At 36.4% G+C, this 14,840-nt stretch overlaps 1 protein-coding gene across 2 annotated transcripts; it reads left to right on the top strand.

Moving 5' to 3' along the window:
- The first annotated feature begins 468 nt into the window (after positions 1-468).
- LOC120486064 (uncharacterized) lies at positions 469-14,365 on the top strand. Of its 2 annotated transcripts, XM_089123725.1 has the most exons (8): positions 469-779; positions 1,051-1,371; positions 2,192-2,263; positions 3,453-3,569; positions 10,131-10,445; positions 10,568-10,726; positions 11,634-11,737; positions 13,846-14,365. In XM_089123725.1, exons 1-8 carry the CDS (start codon positions 719-721, stop codon positions 13,903-13,905), a joined length of 1,209 nt encoding a protein of 402 aa, XP_088979851.1. In that variant the 5' UTR covers positions 469-718; the 3' UTR covers positions 13,906-14,365. The 2 variants fall into 2 exon arrangements, with proteins under 2 accessions (XP_088979851.1, XP_039537847.2); XM_039681913.2 differs by lacking the exons at positions 469-779; positions 1,051-1,371; positions 2,192-2,263; positions 3,453-3,569 and adding an exon at positions 7,949-8,386.
- The last annotated feature ends 475 nt before the right edge of the window (positions 14,366-14,840 follow it).

Raw genomic sequence — 14,840 nt, 5'->3', positions numbered from 1 at the left:
AGACCAATCACAACAGACTGGGCCATCTGACCAATCAGAGCAGAGTAGACCAATCACAACAGACTGGAGTATCTGACCAATCAGAGCAGAGTAGACCAATCACAACAGACTGGACCATCTGACCAATCAGAGCAGAGTAGACCAATCACAACAGACTGGGCCATCTGACCAACCAGAGCAGAGTAGACCAATCACAACAGACTGGGCCATCTGACCAATCAGAGCAGAGTAGACCAATCACAACAGACTGGAGTATCTGACCAATCAGAGCAGAGTAGACCAATCACATAAGACTGGATGATCTGACCAATCAGAGCAAAGTAGGCTCTCAGAAAGGATGGGTTTAGAGATTCTATCAAGAATGAGTAGAACATTGTTCATCATGTTGATGTTATTTGTTTTTCATCCTGATGTTTAAAATTTTATTTTTTATATTTGTCAAACTAGTCACATATTGAGTTTACACAGCAATGAGTATGGAGTATTAGGTTAAGGTCCATTTTGAGAATATTGAGAACAATTAAAATGTGTCGTTGGAAAATGTTACAACAATGATCTTCTACAGTTACTGCAGATTACCAGAAGATAGAAGAGAAGGGGGAGATCACACCTTGGGGCACAGATACAAGTCCAGGAAGTAATGACTGTTGGTGTGTTTTAATGTGAGCGGGTGTTTCAGCGCTTTTGTTAGTTTGCATTTGTGATCAAATGCTTAGAAATGAAGTTTTCCTGCCCTCTCATCTTTGCTCTCATGTTTTCCCACATTTGCTTCACATCAGGTAAGAGCCTCATCCAGCCTAAACAGTTATTCAAATCCTTGTGTCTTTTTTATCTTGTAGTTAAGGACATTTGGAGATGCGTATACATCTCATTGTATGCTTCTCTAGATGTCCCTGTACAGCCCACAGGTTTTATACATATCAAATGTACAGTATATTGATAAATATTGTCCGAACACATACATATTTCCTCATTTGTCAGCTTTTTTGGATAAAAGTGTCTGCTAAATTAGAAAATGTTTATGGCTTGTTTATCATTTGTTATTCACAGGTTCAAGTGAGGAGCTGACTGTGAATCAGACCCCATCTAACATCCCTGTGAATGAGGGAGATTCTGCTCAAATCTCCTGCTGCTGGAAGACAATACACAATTCTAGTGTTAAAGTTGCTTGGTACATCAATGAGACCAAACTTTCAGGAGTAAATGATCAAACACAGAACTGTTCAACGCTCCACCTCACAAACATACTTAAAAATCAAACAGGTCATTATGTTTGTGAAGTGACTCGTGACATTCCAGTCCTGCTTAAGGTAAAAGGAAATGGAACAGATCTATCTGTCAGGGTCAGACAACTACAAAACACAATGACTGGTAAGATTCTTATTGTCTTATTGTCACAATATTGTCCTAGAAATTCCAAACCATTACAAGACTATAGAGGTATACAGTTATGTTACAGTTGTTCTTAAAAGTTGACATACTTCGCAGAATCTGCAAAACTGTTAATTTTAATAAAATAAGACGGATCATAAAAATGGCATGTTGTGTCTTTTTAGTACTGTTCTGAATACGCTATTTCACATAAAAGATGTTAATACACAGTCCACAAGACGAAATAATAGCTGAATTAAAAGAATTACCCTGTTAAAAACAAGTTTCCATACATTCAACAGTCAGGAAGTGTCTTCTGTAGCTTCTGAAGGGCAGTACTAAATGAAAAATAACATGCCATTTTTATGATCCCTTTTATTTTGTTAAAATTATTAACATTTGTACAAATTCTGCAAGGGAGGTGTAAACTTTGAGCACAACAATATTCATTATTATTTAAATCCCCTGCTGCTAATAAAACTAGCCTGGAAAGAATTTTAGCACAAAAGAGCCTTTTACAACTGATCTATGCTAAAAAAAAAACCTCAAATAAAAATAATGAGTGTAGTTATGTATAAAAAGTGATTCCGGAAATACAATACCATTCTTTGGAATAAATCATGATTCGAATTCATTCAACAACTGAGATTGTATCACACAAATTTCACCCAGTTACAATAGCGTTGCAGTTAAAAGACCACCATTTTGGAAGACATGCATTTCTTCCTGCTGCGTCAATTAAGCAATATCAGATTTATGGACTGTTGCATAATGAAAATGATATAATTCTTCTGCTCTTTTACTGACACTGTTCATATAGCTTCCAACCCACCAATAATGGTCCAGGTTCCCACCAGACTCCCAGCAGCCAGTGAGGATCTCGTAACAGCAGGCAATAACACGATTCTTTTTCTGTGGGGCAGCAGATGTTGTCTGTTTGTGTGGAGTCATGGGTCACACAGGGGATCTGGTTTTGAGTCAGGGTGTGACTGTCGTCTCAATGCTCTCCTGTCACTCTCAGGTCCTGTTTGCACCTGGTATTACAGCCCGTTCTCATCCCAAGGCATCATATACTGACGCTTTTGCCAATGCGGATACATACAACGCACATGGCACCCTTTAGTTTCAATATGAGACGCAGATATATATGGGCCAGAACGCGCCTCCTAGTGGTCTATCCCTAACTCTACCCCAGACCTAAACCTACCCATAACCGAAGCGTGTTATTATATTGACGCTAAAGGGTGCCATGTGCGTTGGATGTTGGCAAAAGCGTCAGAATATGACGCCTTGCGATGTGGTATTAAGATCTGTTTTGGTCTCTCGGGTCACAAATTGATGACGCTAAATACAGGTGTAAACGGTGTTGTCTCTTTCTAATAAAGATAATAAATAATAAATTAACAATATTTTTTACATTTATAATGCATTCTTAAAATAGAATGCTAAATGTCAAGTGTCAGAATTAATTATCTTTAAATAATATTTTATAAGATTTTGGAAATACATCCAAAAGATGCAAACTATGATTTTGGATCCTCTCAGAATAAAGTGTAAGATGTTATGTGAATACTGATTAAAATATATATATATATATATATATATATATATATATACTGTATATATATGAAGAGTTCAGATGCAAAAGCCTCTAAGTGCCATTTGAAATTTTCTTCTAAAATAATAATTTTTATCAAGCTTGTATATTTAAATTCAGTAATTTCACTTAAATGGCAATTCATAGGTAATCTTCATTGCCATTTAAGTGAAATTACTGAACTTAAATATACAAGCTTGATAAAAATTAACATTCTTGAAGAAAATTTCAAATGGCATTTAGAGGCTTTTGCATCTGAACTCTTCATATACACATATACACATTAGACAAAAAATATAAATATACAGTTATTTTATTACTTAAAATATGAATATGAAAAAAAAATGTAAAATTTATTTATCTTTTTAAATGAATTTCTTTTTTTCTTTTCTTCAGGTTTACTTACTTTTCTTATGTAGTTGTAGTTTTGTAGAGTTCCCTCAAAAGATCCACTGTTAAAAAGATCTTTTTTTTTTTCTCACAGGTAGTTCACGTAAGGTTGTTATAATATATATACTCAGAAGTCTGCCCTTTGTCTGTCTGCTGATGGCGTTCTTTTACCTAAACAGGGACCACAAACCAGCAACCGTGTCAAAACCAGGTAACTGTTCAACATACAGTATCAGCACAAAATTCACAACGTAGTTTAGTTGTTTGTTTAGTCTTTAACCAAACAAACCAAAATGAAGAATCGCAAAATTGAAACATTTGATTTGAGCAGATATGTATTTGAAAACTGTAAATTGACTAAATGCTTCACATTTAGATTAATGAAATGCATAATCTACAGTTTCAAGGATAACAATTCCCAGATGATGCAAGAATAACGCACAAATGATTAAAAATAAATCATTTGATTACATTTAAAAACTAACATTAATTAAAATCACTATTTTACACCCACAGTTACTTTGCTTATGGCAAGCAAATAGAATTTCTATATTTAACCTGTTTAGTAGTCTATTGTTATAATAACGATATATGCAAATGAAATTCCTGTTTATTCGTCAGCGATAAGTCCTCCAGATGATGCAAAATGCATCATTCTGCTGAGTATTGAATGCTCCAGGGATTTCGTAAAAACTTCAGTGTAGCAAAGTTCAGGGAATAAGGAGGCAGGGACCGGAGAACAATCAAATAAAACTTTATTTAAACTATAATAAACAAACAAAATACCTGCCAGCAGCCCCTCACAGACGACTGCTGGCTGCCAAAACAAAATATGAAAAAATCGAAACAAAAGCAGGCCTGTTCCTCTCTTGATCATCTACACCGTCGCTCCCCCTTTATGCCTCCGCTCCTCCATGAGAGATTCGAGACCGGTGTGCTCACAGTGTTGCTCGTTAGCAATCGAACCTCTGGCCTTACGCCATTCTCTCCTGTCCCTAGGCCGTCCAGTTCGCCACACTCAGATTGTACTTCCGCATTTTTGCATCCCCACCCACGGACAGTTAGTCTGGATGCCAGCCCAAACCCTGCAGACAACATTTTGTTGGTCGGGAAATTGGGTCTGGACTCGATCCATTGAGGAGTAATTGTGATCGGTTCAGTAATCGTCGGGCCAATCAAATTGCAAAGGCGGGCTTTATACGATGATGGACAGATGATCTGCAGTTGCAGTAACGTAATCATCACGTTATCAAAGAGCGATTGGGTTGAACTGGTTTCCCTCAAAGATGACTGCAGCTGGAGAATTGAGGTGTATAGATTCCACTATCGTGTCTGTTGTATAAGAAATCGACAGTGCATCCATTTTAAAAGATGAACAGAGAACTGCAATCAAGGCATTTGTCGATCAGAAAGATGTGTTTGCCGTCCTTCCTACAGGATTCGGCAAAAGTTTAATTTATCAGTCTTCTCCGATGGTCGCTAAGATGGGACGTGGTCTTTGTTGTTTCTCCTTTGGTCGCACTCATGGAGGACCAAGTAAAAGAACTAATGGCTCTTTCAGACTGCACGATTTTCAAAGTAGTCAGGTCGCTGCTCTTTTCACACTGCATGACTATCTTGGCCAGCATTCAGTCGCTGCTGTGTTCACACTGGACGATGGATCGGCGACAGAAGGTTTCACACTGCATGACTTTAGAAAAATCGCCGACAGACTCTGTCTAGCACGCTGCACGCAAACTACATTTCACAACAAACACGCGTGAGATATGAAAAGGAAACAACGCGCGACACCACACGTGCAAGACCGGAGTTCTCACGTGAGACTTTTTTTTTCGACCCGGTTGTGGTACAGCTGGTGAAACAGACACGAGTGCTCCTGCCAAATTTCTACTAATTTTTCTTCCATTTATTGTGTCCAAATAGACCGAGAAGAAGCTTTTTTTGTTGAAACAATGCCATATCATGTTGATATGTGATCTATAACTCCTCCCCGAACTCCCTGCTGCTCTGTATCTTGCTCTCTCACTGGCTGCCGGTGATCGCCGATGTAGTTTTCAGTCAAAACACTTTTCACACAGCAGGATTTTGAATCGCCGACAGGTCCAGATATTTAGCATGCCAAATATCTCACGGGCGTCGGCGACTCGTCGGTGATTCTCTCAGTTCGCGTCTTTGTTCATTCACACTGCGTGATTGTCACTCGCGTGAACGAGCGCCGATTTGCCTGTGATTTCGGGCATTTGTCGGCGATTTCTCAAAACCTGTCGGCGAGCCAAAATCGTGGTTAAAATCATGCAGTCTGAACTCGGCATAAGCAACACTCATTATTTTACTACTTCTTCAAGCGTGCATGCGACAGTTGAGTTCTGTTGACAACTATGCGTAGCTCAACATACGTCACTTACTGCGCTGTTCTGTTATAGGTCGATCCAATTGAGTGCAGAGTTGTTGTTTTTTTCCTGGTTCGGTTAAGACACGCCTCATGATTTAAGCCCTGTGGAGCGGTATCAGACTAGGGTGGCCATTTCCATAACACTGAAAAGGAGAACGGGGGGGGGGGGGGGGGTTGGGGGATTCTGGACTTAATAAGATAAATACATAAAATTAATAGAAATACATAAATAAACAAATAATCTGGCACCATAGGGTCATCATGTCCACCAAGCCATGTTTTATAAGCCTTCAAAAATCCTTAAGGTTTTAAACCGAATACATATTCATATTTCATATAATATTCATATTCCCATTCGTATCCAATTAACTGTTGGCAAACTAAGATTGTTTGTAGAATTTGTCAAATTCTTATTTTTACCTGGGTGCGCTTTCCCATACTGTTTCCTTGTGTAAGCAGCTGGAACATTTATTAAACATGTAGAATACTTTCCAGAGCATTACATATAGTATTATAAATTCAGACGTTTGTGATATATAAAAAAATAAAACATAAGATTATCTTTTTTAAATTAGATTGAACACGGAGCAGTTTTTTCCTGTGAGTGAGACTGGAAAACCTGTAGTGGATTAGAGCGGAGTGATAACAGAACGCTTAGAGTGCAGAGAGGAACGGGCTTTTGCTCCAGTCCTGGCTTTGCGTCCGCGCCGTTAGGAGCTAAACTCTAGATTAGTGTATTTTTTAACTAATTTGCGGTAAAACTAGTCGATCACGAGTGGCTCATCAGGTAGATCTATAGATAAACTCATCTTTCAGGGATTTGACCGGCCGGGTTCACACTTCAGCGTGAGAAATTGGGGGTGTGGTGTGAGAATTGGCTCAAATTTGCGTGAAACTCACGCTCAATGCATGAGAGTTGGCAACCCTGCAATCATGTTTTTGACTAGAGATCTTACGGCATTAGACGCTATGCTGCTGCTGCGTCTCAATAGATTCTTGAGCGTTTTTTTTTTTTTGGCCGATTCAGATCAACTCCAAAAAGGAGGACAAATGAGTGTCCGGCTTGAGGCTGCGCCGGACGCCAGACACGGAGCTTAAAATCCAGACTGTCCGGCCAAAATCCGGACGTATGGCCACCCTATCTCAGACATACATTCTGACTAGAATATGTGTGTGACGAAGTCAGGCTAACAGACAGTCTGATCGGAAGAGGGTTATTAACAGAACAGTTATATTCTCTGTTCCTCTTTGTCTAAATTAACTGATGAAATGGCAGTTTGACCTTAAACACATGTCATTTAGCCACTGCATACAACAATAAAAATATCTCATTCTTGCTAAACATTTACTCTTTCATTTTTGCACCCATGAACAATTCAAGGTGGCAAAGTTATGATTAAGGTTACTCTGGTCAAGCGTATTCATAGCAGAATGTGTGTGGCCTTGGATGGCCTTGGAAGTTTTCTTACCTATTTGGAGAAAGAGAAAAGACAACAGCCCTTTTTTCTGTTTTCTCTTGTCAAGTAGCACCAATATAATTACCCCCTGCTTTTCTACCACACAGCCAGACACGTGTTATTTTGTTATTTACTTCTGTTAAGACCACTAAAACCCTTGACATAATATTCAGATTTTAAAGCCGCAGCAGTGATGCAGCCTATGAACTTGTGGTCAAAGTGACCATTTGAATAGTCATTGTCTAACAACATCTCAGACCGTTTGTTTTCATGCATGAGAACCAATGCACTTCTTTTGTCTCTTGTTATGACAAATTGCGGTAAGCAAATGTAAGTTTAGGACCACAGTTAAAGTAATTAAAGTCCGCTTATATGTTACTGAGATCTTATGTATATTCACATTTCAATCCAAATGTGTAGAATCAGAAGAAGGACTGGATGAAGACCTGAAGGCCGGAGAGACACAGAGAAGTCAAACTGAACTTTCTGAACAGGAGAAAGGGAGGGACAACTCAGAGAAACCTGAAGTTACTGATGCTGCAACAGAAGAAGAAAAGAATAAAGAAAAAGAGACTGTTGTAGTTGTGGACGTTGAACAAGATACATCACCATTGCATTCAGTCATTCATCACGGCAATGAAAACAAGACTGTTATGGACACATCAGAAAAGACTAATCTAATGGCTGATGTTGAAGACGTGACCGTTCCTGTGCTTGATGACATTGTTTCAGTTCTGTGAGAAAGACAGGAAATGGAGATATGGGTGTGCTGTTCAGGTCTATGATGTCACTTCCTGTATAGTAGCTTGTTTGCAGAGTCCTAATGGTTTGCAATGACTGTGACCGAATTCTTACAGATTGTATCGATATATAGCTATGTAAAAAGTTTTGTTGAACTTCATGTATGAATCTTTCTGTGTTTTTTCTGGGGTTGTGGATGGTTGCGTGTCTGAGGGAGAACGAGTGCGAGATCAGTGTTGTGGTTTGACAAAAATTAGCTGCGTGGTCGTTTGGGGGGGTAGGGGATGTTCAGAGAAAATCTGAGAGCACGAGTGTCTCGCGTGTGAACGTTTGTAATGTGGGAGTAAAGCAGAGTTCAGATTCGCAGCAGATGCTCAGAAATGAAGTGTTCCTCCAGACTCCTGTGTGGGTTCCTCATGTCATGGCTTTGTTTCCGAGGTAAGTGCCGCTCAAACACCTTCCTGAATGGAAAACCAGCACAAACTTTTCAGGATACTATTTGACATTAGTGCAAAATAAAGTAAATCAAATGTTGGTTGTGAGATGATGCTGCCTTCCTCATTCAGTTAGCTTACAATTTAATAAACACTTCTTTATAATTTATTAATGTTACATTGTAGCTCTGTATAGAATAATTTGAATTGTATTTATTTAACTTTTTATCTGATTCGTTATATGCCTTTGATCTTTACAAATTAACTTTCATATTTTTTATGTTGATTTTAAAATGTACTTTGTGATAGGTAGAGCTGTATAGGCATGAGGAAGAAGGAATATTTACACATTTAAATTGCAGAAACACATTTTAAAAACTTACTAAGCCGCTCAGTAACATTTGCAAGGATTAAAAAACAACACATAGTCCATGTTTGGATATTTATTCAAAACAGTTCAATTCACATTTATTTGCATCATGTATAACTTTTCAAAAAGCGTCGTTTCTAAGCAGCTTTACAAAAAATGCACGTTTCTATGTTACAGTCAGTGCTGGGTAGTCCATTACTGAATAAAAACTACATAATAATTGTAGTTAGTTACATAATCGATTACATTACGCATTTTGGGCAATATAATCGGATTTGTTGATTACTTTTAGATTACTTTTGATACAACATGTTTCTAACATAGGTTCGAATGGTATAATCTTGTAACATATTGATCAAAAAATACAAAGAGAAAGAAAATGTATTCTAATTTTATTATCAACAAAATTAAGCGCATTAAACAATATATTACGCGGGTTCATAAAGTAAAAAAGCTAATTAAATCATAAAAATGTTACGTTAAAAAATAAATATGTAATTATAGTCACATGACTAATGGCTGATCTGTGTGTGCAATCCCACAAAACCCTTGAAAAAAGAAAAAAATTAAGATAAAATATGAATAATTCTGAATAATTTATTTCCACTTTGTGATTATTAAGTGATAATGTAATCAATAAAAAAAGATAAAAATTCTGATTATGAGTATTTTAAAATGTTATATAATCTATTTATAAGTATTTAATTTATCCAGATTACAATTAATCAGTTACTACTTGGTTATGGAGTAATCAGTTATCAGGTGACTGTGTCAAAGAAATGTCCATACTGTGGAAATGTACAGTTATTAAAATAATACATCCCAATCATAATGATTACAATGGAAAATATGGCAGATATGAGCTGATATATTTAGACCAAAATGAGTTGTATGGGTTTGTTTTATATGTTTATTGATGAATCACCAAGTAATTATGTGTCATATACTGTATTATCATATAGCGCACAATGGTATGCTAAAACCTTACAGCACACAACAGAAAAAGAAACATAAGCAAGTTCCTTGGAAATGTATTTAAGGATTTCTGTCAATGTTAGCAAAAAGCAAAAAGATGAGTAAGGTACTTTTATTGGTTTCATAATTATCACCCATTATGTAAGACATTAATTCAAATAATAAAAACAAATATATGTTGTACATGTTCCTTTCTCTTTTCCACTTTTTTTTTTATTTTATTTTTTACATTTTTAGATATGAAGTTATACTTTTTTATGGTTCCTGTTTCATAAGGTTAAAAGTATTTATTGATAACAGATTCAAGTCTGAGTAATGGAGAAGTCCCTAAAGATACAAACTACAACATCAAGAACAACAGCCTTAAACATTCATGTATTTCTCGTTTGTTGTTGTTTTTCAGTCAAAGGTTCAAGTGAGGAGCTGACTCAGAGCCCATCTAACATCACTGTGAATGAGGGAGATTCTGCTCAAATCTCCTGCTGCTGGAAGACAAAAGACAATTCTAGTGTTAAAGTTGCTTGGTACATCAATGAGATCAAACTTTCAGGAGTAAAGACACAGAACTGTTCAACGCTCCACCTCACAAACATACTTAAAAATCAAACAGGTCATTATGTTTGTGAAGTGACTCGTGACATTCCAGTCCTGCTTAAGAAAAATGGAACTGGAACAGATCTATCTGTCAGGGTCAGACAACTACAAAACACAACGATTGGTAAGATTTTACCATCACAATCTAATTTATTCTACACATTACAATACAGTTAAAATACTAGAAGACAACCATTATTAAACTCATGCAATTTGTATCTAATTCAATCATTTCTTCTGTTGAAGGTCCTGCCTCACCTCAAACAACCCAGACTACAGAGCATAAAACCACAATCCCACCAACAGATCCCATCCTGCCACTGTCTCTGGCCGCTGCCATCGTCCTGGTGACTCTCTGCTTGACCTTCACTCTCTGCAAGATGAAGAACTCCTGTAAAACATCAGGTACACTTCATTTTAATACTGAGACTCACTTACAGTCTTGGAAGAAAGGCTCTATATACTGTAGAACTGAGAAGGATTCAGTCAGGTGCTTGATATATGAGGGGTTCATTATGGGGTCATTTTGTGATTTTTTTATTTTTATTATTATTTTATTGTTATTTTGCATTCCTTTATCGTCTGCTGCATGTGAGTTGACTGGACTTTTTCCTGCAAAGATATTAAAACTTTATTAGGACATAATATTTTTTTGACGCCACTTATACCCAGTCCAATACTGAACTCACAACCAGTGTCCATTTATTATTCATTTAAAGGAAGGATTGGACATTTTCTTCAGCTGACTAAACAACAGCACGCTGTCATGCAAAAATCCAGACACTCTCACTGACTAACTGAGCACTGTATGATGCAAGTGCATGTAATATGAAAAGTAATAGCCTATGTCAGAAAGTTGCTGTGTGAGCAGGTGTTTTGTGTCAAAGCTTGTCAGAGTTTGTAACTGTGTTGCCCCTCCGCACAGGAAGTGCAACTGTTGAGCTTATTCAAACACACATATACACAAATAAATGTTACATTGTTCTCATGTACAATGTAAAATAGTAGCAAGGAAAATAATGTTGAAAGCAACAAAATAATAATCACAATAACCATTCTCAATTCTATCATTTGGCTAATATTATAAAATTAAAACTGTGGAAGTCAATCACCACAACTGGGTGAGTAAATGAAGACAATTTTCATTTTTGGGTGAACTATCCCTTTAAAACCTGAAAAAAAAGAAAAGAAAAGAAAAACACTAACCGTAAAAGAAATGACAAAAACACACCACAAAATTACTAAAACTTTAAGTATACACCTTTAATGTAAAATACAAAAAGCACAACTAATTGAGGATATCTTCCCTCAGATCGAGTGGTGATCCGCCAGACGCCACACAGTGAGGGTGAGGAGCATGAGCACATGGAGGAAGAGGACGGCAGCACAGGCTCCTCTCGAGGATCTCTCCAGTGGGTAAGTGAGATGCCGCCTCATAAGAAGTCAAAAATTGTATACAGTATGTTGAGTCATGAAAAATCATACAACACTAACCTAAGTTATATAGTATAAAGCCTATAAAAAAAAACAAAAAACAAAAAAACGGTAACACTTTATTTTACGACCCGCAAACAACTGTGTAAGTACACTGAAATTACGGTGTACATTTCTGTAATTATAGTGTACTTCCGTGTAAGGGAACAATATGTTAAGTTTTGGGTAATAAAGGGGTAACAAGCACCACTTTAATTTACAGCCCGCAGGAGTTACATTTACCCTGTAACTACGCAGAACAAGGGGGTAACAAACGCTACTTACTATGTAGCAATACAAACAACACTATTTGCACTGTAATTGCAGAGAAAGGTACTGTTATAAAAAAACAAACAAAAAATCGTTTTAATTACACAGTATTTGCCCTGACATTTAAGTGTTAATGCAATTCAATGGTATAAGGTAAGTACTAAATACCACATGGTACGGTCTAAATTAAAATCATAGCAAAAACAAATTATTTTGACTTAACATTAAGTAACCTAGTAAGAAAAGCCAATAAATGTATTTTTTTATCGTAATATATATATATATATATATATATATATATATATATATATATATATATATATATATATATATATGTGTGTGTGTGTGTGTGTGTGCGTGTGTGTGTGTGTGTGTTTAATTTTTAACCCACAGATGTGAAAATTATCCTGTAACACAAGAACATATTTTGCCAGAAATGTGATACATTTTATAAACAACAGACATACAATTTTTGTACCTATTAACAGGATAGGTACCTGTTATTTTTTTAACTAATTAAATAATTTGCTTGTATATCTGCTTGTTACCCCTTTATTACCCCATGGTTCCCTATATACACGGAAGTACACTATAATTACAGAAACGTACACCGTAATTTCAGTGTACTTACACAGTTATATGCAGGGTGTATATCTGTTTGTTACCCCTTTATTACCCCAAACTTAACATATTGTTCCCTTGTACTTACACGGAAGTACACTATAATTACAGAAACGGTGTACTTACACAGTTGTTTGCGGGTCGTAAAATAAATTGTTACCAAAAAAACTATAAAATGTGAAATAATCTAGTGAATTGTCATGAGAATATGTAGGTCAGTGGCTCTGTTCGTAATGGATTACTAGCGTACTACATACTGGAAAAAACTGTATTATGTAGTACAAACACAGTGTATAATGCTACAGTCAATCTTTAGCACGCTACATGTACATTGGTGTCACATGACCTCATGATGTTCACTAAAGGTCATTTTATTCACAATGGACATTTTTTTTCAAAGCAAATTATTTATTTATTTATTAAAAAATACAACTTTTGTAAGGTCTTTATTTAGATGATTAACGTCTCATCATATAAGGTTATTAGGCATTTTTCCCCAATTTATTTTACTCAAATCTCTTATGTATCGTCTTATGTATCTTGCTTAGTTCAATCCCACACAGTCCCAGACGGCACTTAACTGACCTTTGGCGCTTACAATGTTTGAAATAATGTCTGAAATACATTCACCTATGTTTAAAAGACATTGAAACAGTGTTGCAATATTAGTGTTAATTCGAATGGCAAAATCAAAACAAAATTCAACAATGATTCAACCCGTAAATAAATGTTGAAACGTCATCTGGGACTATGTTCTGTATCTTTTTAGCAAATGTATTAGGTCATTCGGGTAATATGCACAAAGAAATTTGCATAGTGCAAATTCCAAACATTCCCTCTGTAAAGGACACTTATACCAACACAACAATAACGCATTGCACAATATATTCAATATCTGTGATGTACAGTTGCAAGTATTCTGCTAGATCTAAAAAAACATGTTTATCTGTTGAATTAGAATAAATTAAAATATGCTTTTACTCTGGATTGTTTTGCTTCCCACATTACTGTATGATGTCACAACGTACAATCTCTGAGCAATATCTGCAATTCCACTGAGTTTTATCAGCTCTTTAAATTCTACAGGGTTCTGGTGAAACCATTTCATCCATATTTCAAATGACAAGAATGTTTGTTTCATGTTCTTTCTCTCTTTACAGTATCAAGTACCAGTTTACTGGTCTTACTTTGACCTACAGAGGGGCGCAGAAGACAAATGACCACCAGAAAGGAAAGACAAACGTGATGTTCATTGGACTGCATTTAGCATTTTTCTTTCTTTCGTGCGAATGTCTTTGTAAATAGCAGAAACTGTTTTAATCTTCAGATACAGTGGAAACCCCTTGAGCTCTTGATTGCGGTATCAGATGTTAATCTCTCTGTGTGTTGCAGCTCCACTGATAGATTGTTTTGTTCTTATTTCTAGTTCTTTCTCTTTTTGGTTCTCTGAAAAAGATGTTGCAAACTAACACGGATAACTACTTGGATACGTTCATGCCCAAACTGATGCATTTCAAACATGTATATATATATATATTAGCACACCGTGTCTAACCGTGAAAAGTTCGAGTGTTATGCTGTGCAGATGTCGGCTACACCACTCAGCGTTCTTAGAAATGTTTCTGACACTTTTATAGTGTGGGTTCTTTTGTCATTTAAAATAAAAGTGTGTGAAAACCATTGACTGTGATGCTAGTCTCATTACGTGCGAGAAAGTTTCAGGGTGGAAACTCTGGTGGTATTGACGGGTCAATGGCAGGAAATGGAAAGTGCAGCGCATCTGGTTTCCTACCTTGTTTTGAACGTGATGTGCACTTCACTTGTGTGCACTTCTGTTGACCAAACAAATTAAACAGGTTAAGAAATCAAGCAGAATAATTTCACCAGGTTATCTCTTATATAAGAAAATATAATTATGTCACTAAATATGTTCAGATTCTGGCTGCATTTAGAGAGACAAATGCTCCATCAGTTGAAGTGGTCCTCGCCATGCACAACCACATGACCTAGATTTAGTTTTTCTCTCACACATCTTCTACTTAACAATCTGTTTTCAAAAAACACATTGATGACCAGAATGTGTTTCTCTTCCTGTCAGGTTTGCAAACATTCTTGAGCTGGTCCATTTTGGTGTGAATGGATCTTAAAGGGGTCA

This window comes from Pimephales promelas, chromosome 19, assembly GCF_988280905.1.
Source record: "Pimephales promelas chromosome 19, fPimPro1.hap1.1, whole genome shotgun sequence".
NCBI lineage: Eukaryota > Metazoa > Chordata > Actinopteri > Cypriniformes > Leuciscidae > Pimephales > Pimephales promelas.
This window is presented reverse-complemented; position numbering and strand designations above follow the sequence as displayed.

Bases quoted from the DNA above. Each gene is read 5' to 3' on its own strand.
- LOC120486064 (XM_089123725.1), top strand. From the start codon at position 719: ATGAAGTTTTCCTGCCCTCTCATCTTTGCTCTCATGTTTTCCCACATT. The intron at 780-1,050 runs GTAAGAGCCTCA...TGTTATTCACAG, and splicing joins CCACATTTGCTTCACATCAG to GTTCAAGTGAGGAGCTGACT. The intron at 10,727-11,633 runs GTACACTTCATT...ATCTTCCCTCAG, and splicing joins GAACTCCTGTAAAACATCAG to ATCGAGTGGTGATCCGCCAG.